Source organism: Chelmon rostratus, chromosome 20 (genome assembly GCF_017976325.1).
Source record: "Chelmon rostratus isolate fCheRos1 chromosome 20, fCheRos1.pri, whole genome shotgun sequence".
Classification (NCBI taxonomy): Eukaryota; Metazoa; Chordata; class Actinopteri; order Chaetodontiformes; family Chaetodontidae; genus Chelmon; species Chelmon rostratus.
Window position 1 is genome coordinate 12,936,223 of NC_055677.1, and position 12,515 is coordinate 12,948,737.

The window sequence follows — 12,515 nt, forward strand, 5'->3', positions numbered from 1 at the left end:
AGTGCAACATGTTTGGGAAGCTGTCAGTTATACTACACAAAATTTGCTTTATAGGGCCAAAAACAAGGAACCTAAGAAGAAATTCTTAGGTACTAAGGAGGTACTAAATGACACTATTTATTACAGAGCTATAGTATCATCGCTGCCATTACTGAGGCTTGAAAGCTTGCTTGTGTTGTTTGTCCACTAAGTCAGTTGTTCCTTCTAAAATCTCAAAACAGATATATGTTTTATATATATGCTGCAGTATATGGCAAAGGCATTGTAACTAGTGAAATTATAAGGTAGATCTGCACAGAACCTAACTACCACTGCCACATTTTGTGGAGCAACTGCCTTCACCAGCAGGGTTTACTGTGGCATGTGCCATCTCCCGCTGTCTTTTGACCTTAGCCTGCCTGTCAGCCTGCGATCTGTGTAGTCCTGATTGCAAAGCTCTGTAAAAGATTAAAATGCTGTTTTTGAGTGTTGCCACTTTTACCAACTGTGTGGCAAACTATGGCAAGCAAGCGTCCAGCTATCTATTCTGTATCAGCATGTGAAAATGTTAGCAATGCAGCGCAACAACTGCTGCAGGACTGACCGGCTTCCCACAGATCTCTGAATCCTGTCATGTAAGACCGGACTGAATTGGGCTAAAGAGCTTCTATATTTCACATGTTCTTTTTGTGAAACTTGGCACAAAAAGCCACAAACCGGTATGGCTTGTTGAGTTTAAACTTAATGTGACCTCGGCAAACTTCTGAGGATCTGTCGAGATTTTGTCAGGGTAAGATTTACTCATTTAGTTGTTGATACAGGTGCTAGGAATGATCTGGCTCCTTGCTGTATTCATGTGTGCGCACAGGGCAACGTGTCTCCAGCAGAAATGTAGCAGGAAAGCTATGTTGTCGTCTAACCTCTTAACCTAATACATTTACATGGCATTTAAGAAATGAAATGAGTTTAGGGCAAACATCTGACAAAAACAAGGTCACTTAAGTACATGTGAATGCTTTGAACAAAGCTGTCAAACACTGTCCAAGTGCACAAAATCTTCACATCATTAGGTCGACAGTCAAACTTTGTTCTTCTTGAAGCAATCTTTGTTCAAACTTGTTTGTCCAGCATTCCAGACTGACAAATGCAAAATGTTGGTGAGGTGTTCCTTTCAAGACAATAAATATACTCATACAAAAGTATTTAAAAGGAGTTTATAGTTTCAATATGTGTGTGTGTGTGTGTGTGTATGCACAAAGAATTACATTGTGTGCAAGGTTAGCAGATAACTGCAACTGGCAGATTCTCTGACTGAGTGCCTTCATGAAGATGAAAAATGCACGTAATAAAGTGAAGTTCTCAACTTTCTGCAAGTTGTAATTTAAATGGAAGAAAGATAAATGATGACCAATAATCCTTATTTTGCTGTCTCAAATTTGCTAAATAAAACATCCATTGTCTGAATTGAGTGGTCTGAACTAAATGGACCTGTAGAGTCGATCTCTACTGACTCTAATGTTTTGTCTAATAAAGGCTTATTGGAAGAGTATTTACATGTTTGAAAGGTTTTATGAGATGAAGGAAAAATGAAAGTTCATGTTGTGTATCGCTGGCAAGTGCAGAGTTCAGACAGATTCACCAGTGCACCACTTCTTAAGCAGAACTTTATTGTAAATCAATTATAGTAAGAAACTAAAGAACAATATTTTAAAACATCATTCAGAAAGATGCCTTTTAGAAAGTGGAGTAGAAATACCTTAACTTTCTTGTTTGTTAGCTGTGAACTTTGACACGCAACAGAATATTGGTGGGAGAAAAGGCAAGAAAGAAGGAAGTAAAGGTCAAGAAACTCTTTCTGTTCTGTTACAGATCACACACACTGTGCTCTTTGTAACATGCAGTTGAGGCCATAAGATGAGCAACACAAGCTTGTTTGTGAGTTGAGGAAGAGTTGAACTGTCAGGCTCAGAGCAGCAGAAATAATTGCTTGAGGACTTGTATTTACAGATACACACACACACACACACACACACACACACACACACACACACACACACACACACTTGAAGAAAGGAACAACCTTTTCGTGGCAGATAGTGTGTTTTCCCCGAGAGTGTCTGGCCTTGTGCCCTAGTCAGGGCCGCTTGTCAGTTTATCTCACATCCTGACATATTTCTCATACTTCTGTGTTTACCTCAACCGGAGTAGATGAGGTTGACCGGTTGTCTCTGACCTGGTGTTTCTTTTTTACCCACAGAGATGTGAGCTGTGTCCCCACAAAGATGGAGCCCTCAAGAGGACAGACAACGGAGGTAGAATCCCTCTCAGCTCTCACACTCACACACACACACACACACACACATCTGTGGTGAGCCTCTTGTGTATTTTGTCATTAATTGCATGTCACCGGCAAGTTTAAGGGGGTGTGAGCGTGCTGGGAGAGTTATGTTGGTGTTTGTTGTGTGTGCTGCTTCTCTCTACCGTCCTAGCCAGTCAGTGTTTTATGAGTGTGTGCGTGTGTGTATGTATGTTTATGAGGGGGCGGGCCAGGATGGGTATAGTGCATGGCCTGTGAGGAGTCTCCTCTCTGGGTTCACTGGGAGGTCAGCTTGGTGGAGACTGTAAATATTCTGTGCGTATGTGAGTGTGTGTGTGCGTTTGAGTCAGTCAGAGAGAGAGGCACAGCTGTGGGATTGTGTCCAGGCCTGCAGGGAGGCATCAGGACAACACTAACACACACCGTTTTACTACTTTCTCTTTTATTTTACCCTTCCCATGACCCCTCTCTCCCTCTCTTTTTCCTCCCGTTTTTCTCTCACCATCTCTTGTCCATTCCTCTTCACTTGTTGATCTGTGTGGTAGTTATTTCAGGTGGGACAGTAATAAAGCCGAGCAAAGGTATTAGTCTGAAATGGGTTTTTGATCCCGCATCTTAACATATAGCAGGCAGAGAGGAAAGAAAGGACAGAGAGCTACCTAACCTGGCCTCTTTTTTGGGTCTTCTTTTTTAGTTGTAGATACCCAGTAAATATTGCTGCTCTCATTATAGCAGGAGTTTAAAGATGATAACATACAAAGTTGGAAGAATTTGCACACTGAACCTTTTCAAACACAATCTGTCACATCCTTATATTTATGGGGTGTCAGCAACAAGTTCACTTCCCACAAGTCAGTGTGAAGAAATATTAGATGTGGTAGCAGTGTGGAAATTTACATTAGAATATTTTTGATAGTGCTGATGTGGTTTTACTGTTCATTACCTGCTGCAGTAAGAACAAAATGCAGTTAGTCTTGTTTTTACCTGTCATGGTTTTGCCATGGTTTACCACAGAAGCTCATAAAGCCATTATCAAGACAACCTTTTGCTTCTTTTTTTGTTTGACGTCCTGATATGCTACAGTTTCGTTATCAACAAAGCTGAAGCTCATGGTCTTCACGCTTTGGGTTCTGATAACTTCTTGGAGTAAGGGATGTTTGTAAAGGGTGCTTTGTTGGGTTTTTTAAGTGTGAATGCGTAGTTTGAGGAGGAAGGCTGTGCCACTTTTATAGTCCTGTTTTATAGGCCTCTTCCAGATTCTTGGAGGGACTTCAAAACAACAACATGCCCCCATTTCACACCCGCCGCCTCCCCTCCGTCCCGCCCTCTGCCCTCCTCCCCCTGTCCCGCAAACCAGGTCAAAGGCAGGTCAGGGGTTCAACTGTAAGTTTAAGCCTGTTTTTGTTTCCGCTATGGGGAAAAACAGACACCTCCAGTGTGGCAGGAGACTCCCACCTCCAGTTGACCTCCCATTGACCTCCTTCTGCTCCTCCTCAGCTCGTCGTCAATTCTGCTGCCACTCCACCATGCCCCACTGTCATTCCACCGCCCCCAGTTTGTCTTCACTGACAGGCAGCTGTGTGTGTGTTAAGGCTCAATAAACAGCTACTTCGATAGATTAACTACCAGTTTGCAAATAAAATATTTACGAGTCCAGACCACATTTAGGTTGTGTTTGGTTCTCTTGGTTTGGGCCAAAGGAGTTTCAAAGGAGTTTCATCCATTGTGGCCATTTGGTCTACACCATTTTGGGTTCACATCTGTAACAACCGAAAGTTGCAAAGTTTAATGTTCTGACAAGGAACTGAGTCTGAAGGCTTTATTTTAGCTTCACGTATGGTCACAAAGAGCTCAGAAAGAAATAGACATCAGCATTAATCAGAACTGTACTGGACTTTAATTACATTGTGCAGATAGAGTCAGGGGTTATGATGTATCATGTAGTGCAACATGATGGGTGCGAAGGGGGACCATCATCAGCTGTATCAGTTTGATCGTGTGACACATGCCAGAGTTTATAAGGCAACGTTCCCACCAAGTCATATAACTCAGATCAAACACAGAAGCACAGAAAGTCAGTTATGCATTTAGTGTAGAGACGTCACATTTTTTGGAGTCTGTGTTATGAGTTGCAACTTTGAAGAATGTGCAGAAACGGGGTGGTTCATAAATCTTCGCGCAAGCTCGGTAATGTTGCCACAAAATACCTTTTGCTGTCATTTATGTGTAGAGGTTGTTTTCTGTGTGTCTCTGTAGGCTGGGCCCATGTGGTTTGTGCCCTTTACATACCTGAGGTAGAATTCGCCAATGTCTCAACTATGGAGCCCATAGTACTCCAGTCTGTGCCACATGAGCGCTACAACAAGGTAACAGAAATCATCTGTGCATTTAGACGTGTCACAAAATCCCATTTACAATGTCATTACAAGCAACCGAGTCTGTTTGTGAATTAAAATGGTTGTTTTAAGTCTGTGTATTTCTGTTGTGTGTGTGTGTACAGACATGTTATATCTGTGAGGACCAGGGCAGAGAGAGCAAAGCAGCCACTGGAGCCTGCATGACCTGCAACAAACATGGCTGCAGACAGGCCTTCCATGTCACATGGTGAGCCTCACTCACATCACATTAACCTCACAAAGACAAAGAAGCAGATTGTTTTTCAGTTTCTTCACTCAAAGCCAGTCTGATACATTGCATATACTGTTGAGTATTTTAATACAAAAACCTTTGGGAGAAACTGTTTATATCAAGATTTTCATGTATTCCACTGCTTCAGGCGCTTAGAGTGTAAAATAAACTTTTTGACTGTCTTTTCCACTTCCTTGAACACAAATCGTATTTTTTGCTTATTGTGTAACAGTGTTCACATGTATTTTGTTTTTCACATCCCTTTCATGTCCTTTACACGACTCTTCACCACAGTGCCCAGTTTGCGGGGTTGTTATGTGAAGAACAAGGCTCAGACGCAGACAATGTCAAGTACTGTGGATATTGCAAATACCACCACAGCAAACTGGTAAGTGTTCTCTCATATTTTTGTCATATACCACAGATAGCATGTCTTTTGATGCAGTAAACCACATCTCCATTCTTGTCAACTAAAAAAGACTTATTTGTAACGCTGACCTATTTCTGCAAATGAAAGTTAAGTTAAATTAATCATTTGTTGCACCACTTAACCGAGGAGCAAGCTTGTGTTTTTTGTTATGAGGGTGTAAACATACAATTTGACATTTGATTACATGTATATGACAAGTCTTGCTCTTTAGCTTGTATTAGGCTCATGCAGGCACATGTTTCCCCATGACATGAGCATTGAACAGTTTAATTTAAGTATGAAAGCAGTCTGACTTGCAGCAGTTAGTGTTTGTTGCACCTGACCATATGTATATGCACGGAAGTATCTTTAAAAGTTGTGTGTCTATTAAACAAGTTGCATCAGGATTTATATGATATTTATTCCACTAACTGCAAGGACAAATGACTGTTCATACACAACACACACATACTGGTTTATCTTTAACACAGTGGGAAATACTTTTATCCTGTGAATGGCTTTTTTATTTCTCTGCTACCACTGAGAGATTACCTACCATCATTTCTTCCATCTTTTTCCTCCCTCAGTCCCACTCATCCCTGTCTCCTCAGAATTGTCCTCCTCTTTCCTTCACCTCTCCATCTTTTTTCCAACCTTTTCTCCATTGTTGGTTTCCTGCTTGGCCCTTTCCCTCCTTCAGATATCTTCCTGTCTCCGTTGGCCTCTATGTTCTTTCCCTCCATCTGTCTTTTTCCCCCAAATTTGCTTCCTCTTTCAGTGTACCCCCCCCCCCCCCCACTTGCCTCTCTTTTACTTGTCATTTACCATCCATCCCCCTTTACATCTACTGTTATTCCTCCTCCCTTCCTGATTCTTCAAATCTCTCAAACAGTGGCCTATCATCTCCTCCTCCACTCCCTTGTGTATTGGCACGAAGTGGGTTGGTTTTGCAGGTGCTGGATGAGGTCCTTTTGAGCCTGGTTTTCACTGTAAGGTCAAGCAAGGTTAATAAGGCTTAGTCATTATTTATGTATTTCAAATTCTTCGGAAAATACAATGTCAGTGATTTAGCATTTAGCTTTTATTATTTGGTCACCAGGTATAGCAGTAGCTTTTGTGCTGCTTTGCTTAAATTGGACACATGGTTTCCATAAAAAAGTGAGGTCAGTGCTGTTTTCTACTCTTTTCAGAGTAGACAGGAAGAGTAGACATAGGAATACACATAGATTTGTTCATGTGATTTGAAAGACATTGAGGTTCACTCAAAGAGTCAGGATTTTGACTTACAATTGGCCTTCACTCTTAAATGTCAGGTTACCAGTTACTTGTCCATGAACATAGTCCTACCTCATCTATTATAGTCTGGTAGCCTTGCTCTGACTATGCAACCAGCATAATGCAAACCCGGATAGCTAGCCATTGTCATGCAGAATTCAGTCAGATAAGAGGAGAATGAAAAGGAGAGGCATATCAACACACAAATCCAGCAACTGGATATGCAGAGGAAATGTGTTTTCAGCACACACACCCACTGAAGAGACGTCCTGTTGTGTTCCAGATGTTGTTCCACCTCTCTGGTAGTTAACAACATATCACAAGATATACGCACACGTGTGTGCACTTACACGCTCTGCGTTAGTTGAGGGAGGGACGCAAATATGAAAAGCAAAAAAGTGACTTGATTATTATGATTTCTGGAACAGTGGCAAGATAGAAACACAGGACAAGCTTCAGACAATCTACACACACAAACACACACATCTGACATTTTGCGATGTCAACAAGCTGATGGAAAGAGTCATGCTGTTATATTGATCATGTATGAATGGCTTTGGATGCTGGGGCATAATGTCATTAAGATGGGATTGTATGGATGACAGGAATGCCCGAGAGGGAATCAATGATGAGGAAAGTAATGTTGTTAGCAGAATGGGTTTCATAAAATACCACTTGATGGATGTTTACGGCATGTTAGCAACATATGGTATTTGACTGGACTCAGTCAGGAGCCAAATCTAATTTCAAACTTGGATTACTCTTGTTTAGTCTGGACAACAGTGAAATTTATCTTTGGCAATATTTCATCAAGACTATATATGAATGAAAATAATTTGCATTGGCACTGGTCGATGCATCAGATTTACTTTTCCAGTAATCTATGCAGGGCGTTGCTGGCACTCAGCTGCGTTTGGTTTGAAGCATCTTCTGTAACGGTGACTGGCAAACCTTGTAGCATAACTTTCCGTCCCCAGCTGTTCCTCCAAAGCAACTGGTCTCTAGCAGTGAAAACACGTTTACAGGGCAGTTAAGCTGTATTCATTGAATTGAAAGTGTAACAAAGCAGAAAATCTGTCCCCAAAACGGTGCAAAGAAAATAAACCCAAAAGTTGAGTGTTAGAAGTTAATTCTGCTTCTCTTTTGGCTAGTTGATACAAAATCTTTTTCTTTTTCAGGCTTGTACTGTCAGGTTGAATGATAATCTGTGTTTAAGAAGAGGTTTTTAGTGTTGCTCATCAGGAGCAGTTAAGTCTGAACTCTAGTAAGGGTTAACTTGCAGTATGTCAGCATCGAAATCCAGATATAGACTTTCAAAAGGGAAAGCATTGCCATGTGCCTCAGACAGTCAGCTGCATGTGAAGCCAGAAGAGGATCATGGTGTACCAGGCTGCCCCGGAGAGTCAGTTTTTACATGAAATGCCAAAAGAAACCCAGTCTGTGGTCATAGATCTGTACTTCTGAATAGAGACTGGATAAACAAAAACCTTGATCTGTGCCTGGAGGTAATATGGCTGTAATTTGTGGATGTAGTTGTGTATCACCATGGAAACAGATATTATGTGCAAGAGCAAGCTGTCTTGGACTGAGATCGATAACCAAGACCCCTCAAAAGTGTCCCATGATGCCTCTTTAGATCCTAGTTTTTGCAAAGGAGTTTTAAAACAACAATAAAACAACTTATGGTTGCATTGGGTTTTACTGTTGTTTCAATCCTGATTGTTTTTGCAATGTGTAGTATTTATGGTCATTCTATGCTTGAATGAGTGTGCCTAATGCTTACATTTGGTCAGAGAAAGTTGAAAAGGTATGGGCATTTTTTACAGTGGAGTTATGTGTTTTTGTTTTAAATGCCTACTGCCTCCATGCATTTTTTACTCAGTAGTGACCAGTAAGCTTACTCCTGCAATCAATGTTCGTGACAATGTTTTTTGACTGTTTTTGAATTGAGTTATCCTTGAGTTCAGTCAGCCTTTTTTAGTTTAAGTTAACTTTATTTTATATTTTTTTAATATCATAGAGTTCTTTTTCGTCTTATAATAGCCTTTTTTCTTTGGACTTCATCGAGTAACTTGAAGTTCCTCTTTACTTTTTAGCGAAGGAGCAGGGGCCGTGGTAGTAGGTCTCAAAGCTTAAGTGACTCTTCCACTCAGTGTATGGATAGACCTCCAGACGAGGACAAGAAGGTAAGACAGCCCTCAGATCTTACCCTCTCTATGCCTTCAACCCACGAGTGTGACTCCATCAGAAGCATATGCCCACACTATTGCACGCTCAAACTGTGGAGGGACAGGCAAATACACAGGAAAACCATTGATCAATAATAATTTTCAATGGTTCTTATAATGACTCAATAAGTGTTTATGGACACGGTCATTGAATATATTGGCAGCACATTATTTACAATTACTTACTACCTTACTTACAATTACTACAAAGTGGAGTTTGAGAAGACATTTTCTTGCTAAATTAGCAATTAGCATTAGAATTCACGTACTATTAGAAAAAGAGGTGTGTGGCTTTGATCAGCTGTTGAAAACTCATGTTCACAACAGCATCGGATATTTTTTAAGGTTCTCTATGCTGTCATATCTTAAGATATTACACTTTGACTACTGACCAAAGCCCCAGCAAATTTCTGGCTCACTATTAAACCAGTTGATTTGAGAAAAGTGAGATTGAAATATTGTGAAATGGATGGATGATCTTGAAAGCGACGCCTTTGGTTTCCTTAATAATTATTTAATCAATATATTCCTGAGGAAAAACGTATGCTATAGATGTACCTGATTTGAGCTTGGTGTCAAGACAATTGGGAGTGTAAAAATATGTATCACCTCAAAACACGTCAATGTGTCCTTCAGTTCTCCTCAATAAGGCCTTTAATATCACAGAAATCCTTTAATTTAATGCTAGTATGACTGCAGCCCGTATACACCCACCATTGCCACCCACCAGCCTCTAATGAATGCTACATTAGTGTGACTTAATCAGTCACAGCTGTTAGCAGAACATGTAATCACAGGCTGTGAAAAATCTGAATTTACAGGAGGTGTCAAGTCATTTGTTCCACTTTTTGTTTTTTGACATGTGTACCGAGCCCTTGTCAGAGCAGAGGACATGACCCCAACTGCAGTTGAATTAAACCTATGATTATCAAGAACCAGCATGATAAAATAGTCATGAACACTTCTGCTCACAGACACTGCACTTCACACTTTTACAGGATTATAATAGAGTATGATAGGTGCAGTAGGTATTGGAGACATTGAAGCCACTATAATGCACTAGAAAAATCTCAGGACTGTCCCTTTGCAGTTGAACTGCTTAGAAAGAGCGTAGTATTCTGTTCAGTGTCATTGATCCTCCCCACCAAACTCAAGAATGTGCCCTGTTTGGACATCACTTTGAAAATGCATCCATCCTCACTCCCTTCTTGAGTAGCGATCACTGGGAAGACTTTACAGGATCCAAATATTGAGGTTGTTGTTGGCGCATGAAGTCAGCTTTATCAAGCAAACAGGGTCGCCGCAAAGAGCGTCGTAGTAAACAAAGGCCGCTCATTTGATCAAACAAGCAAGGACAAATACGTAACATACTCAGACACGCTTTTGCGTGTGTGCATGCGTGAGAATAATTTAGCCAAGGGAAGACCACCTCAGGAACAAGAAAAGGACCCTTTCTCAGTTGCTGTTTAACAAACGTGAATCACAACAGAATCTTGTCTAAGTAAAATAATTTTTTTGTGAAGTGATCTGTCAAGTCGTTTGCTTACAATTCTTCTAAGTCATCTAAAACACTCTACATCTGTCCCCGATGTTTATTCTAAGTAATGAGTAATGCGGCTTCTCAGTGCATACTAACTGCATTAGTTAAAACCAGTTCAATTTACGAAAGGCATGCTTTAAATCTGCATTAGACAAAAAAGGCCTGTATTAACACGATATAAACCAACTGTGAAAACAAATGATTCTTACATAGAGTACTGAGCCTAATGAAAATATTACAAGTGGCTGTTTTTTTAATTAATTAAAAAAAATTCTACACTGAAAGCATTTTAGCCGCCTGTTTTCTATATACTGTATGCTATTTACCTCAAGTTTTCAGTAAAATCTGGTCAATTATATCCATTTTCTGTTCTTATGAATATACATAATGAAACAGTTATAATAAATAATGAAGACTTTTTTTCTGAAGATGCACCATTGGTGTTTTCAGATTGAGGAAGGCAGAATGAATTGATGCATTTTGAAAGTGCCTCTTGGCCCTGCAGCCAGCTCCACGGTCCTAAAATCAGAGGAAGTCGGCTCCTCCATCGAGCTTGTTATTGTCACCTGAATGGTGTGACATAATTCCTCCCCTTCCACTGAATGAGATGCTCACATTCTGATGAGATGTTGCGTTCATTTTTTAACGTGTGATTATGCAGACAGCTCATTAGAGATGATGGTGATGATGCTATTCCAATAAGACTTTTGATGTTTTGAGTTTCCATTTTATCTTTCAGTTGTGGTTCATTATTTTGGATAAAAAAACCCAAAAGAGGACAGTAGATTTATCATTTTTAAAGTAATTAGTGGAATCCAAATATAGCTTTTAGCATGTTTTGACATTTTATCTGTCTACTTAGTCATTGTGTCAAACAATGCAAGCTTCAGCATGATTGTGTGTGCGTGTGTGAGTGGATTTGTCCACATACTACTGAGCCCCTCTGCCCTGGCTTTTGTTAATTCTGCCTTATTTGCATCAGTTAGAGTACCTCTTTTCTCTCTCACTCACACTCACACACACACTCTCTGTTTTCTTCTCTCAGTCTCTTTCTTTTTCTCTATGCACATTCCAGGGTCAGAGATCAGTAGGCTCAGATTTGTGTGTGTGTCCACACATGCATTTGTTATGTGGTTTGGAGGCTCAGATGTATACCCACCCCGTGTTCGAGCCTGCAGTCAAACTACAGCAGGGGCTAAAAGATCCCCCACTCTGGCCGCTTAGAACAGGCCTGCAGGAAACACACACACATCCATACATACACAATGTCTGGTCAGTAATCCTGCAGGAAACTGCACAGGGGAATTCCTGCCAGGCCAGGGCGGATTATTTTCCCCCTTACTTCCTGTTCCTCCATTTCCCCCCGTCTTCCCTCTCCGCTCCTCAGTCCTCCTCGCCTCGGTGTCTGCACCCTCTCATCTTCCTCCTGAGGCCATTGCATTGACTTGTAAAGCATTTAGAATACATGTTATGTCAAATTAGCAGTCATTATTTTGTCTTTGCATCATTGACAAAGGCCATTTATGTGTTACATAACAATGTTAAGTGTAATGAATTTATATTTCTTGCCCACAAACTCTACAGCAAGTAGAGATCGCACAGTCTTTTAAACGTTGTGCCATTCAAAAAGCCATTTGGTTTAATGTTGGAATGAAGCCATTAATTGAGTCATCAATTAACAGAAAAACATTAAACAGTAGTTTAGATAATTTTTGAATTTCCATGTAATTTATCAATTAAAGATGCTAAAACATTCTGTGGTTCTAGCCTCTCAAGTGTGAGGATTGCTGCTTTTCTCTGTTTCATTTGATTAGAAGCAAAATTTTTGTGGGCTTTGTACTATTGGTTGGGCTAAATAAGCAATTTGAAGATGCCAGATTAGGTTTTAGGAGTTATTTATGGCTATTGCTCACTCTGTTTTGTTTCACTCATTTTATTAAGAAAATTATCAATTGATAAACAATTGTAGATGAAGAGAGGAGGAAAACTCTAATTTAATACATTTAGTTTTAGTGACCAAATGCAAAAGTCAAGATGCATATGTGTACCAAGAGACAAAAGAGATTTGCGCATATTTTCAGAAAGAAAAACAGGTTATAAGGAATAGTGTTTTTCTCCTGAGAAGTCCCCCACTTTCCC

General features: G+C 40.3%; 1 protein-coding gene across 4 annotated transcripts in view; it reads left to right on the top strand.

Moving 5' to 3' along the window:
* The window catches only part of mllt10 (MLLT10 histone lysine methyltransferase DOT1L cofactor), a 44,648-nt gene that overhangs the window by 4,744 nt on the left and 27,389 nt on the right, over positions 1-12,515 (top strand). For 3 of the 4 annotated variants that reach the window (XM_041961693.1, XM_041961694.1, XM_041961695.1), the window contains exons 3-7: positions 2,237-2,291; positions 4,553-4,662; positions 4,797-4,900; positions 5,219-5,312; positions 8,705-8,794. In XM_041961693.1, coding sequence (XP_041817627.1) covers positions 2,237-2,291; positions 4,553-4,662; positions 4,797-4,900; positions 5,219-5,312; positions 8,705-8,794 — 453 coding nt within the window. The remainder of the gene's footprint in view (positions 1-2,236; positions 2,292-4,552; positions 4,663-4,796; positions 4,901-5,218; positions 5,313-8,704; positions 8,795-12,515) is intronic. The other variant, XM_041961696.1, reaches the window with a different exon arrangement.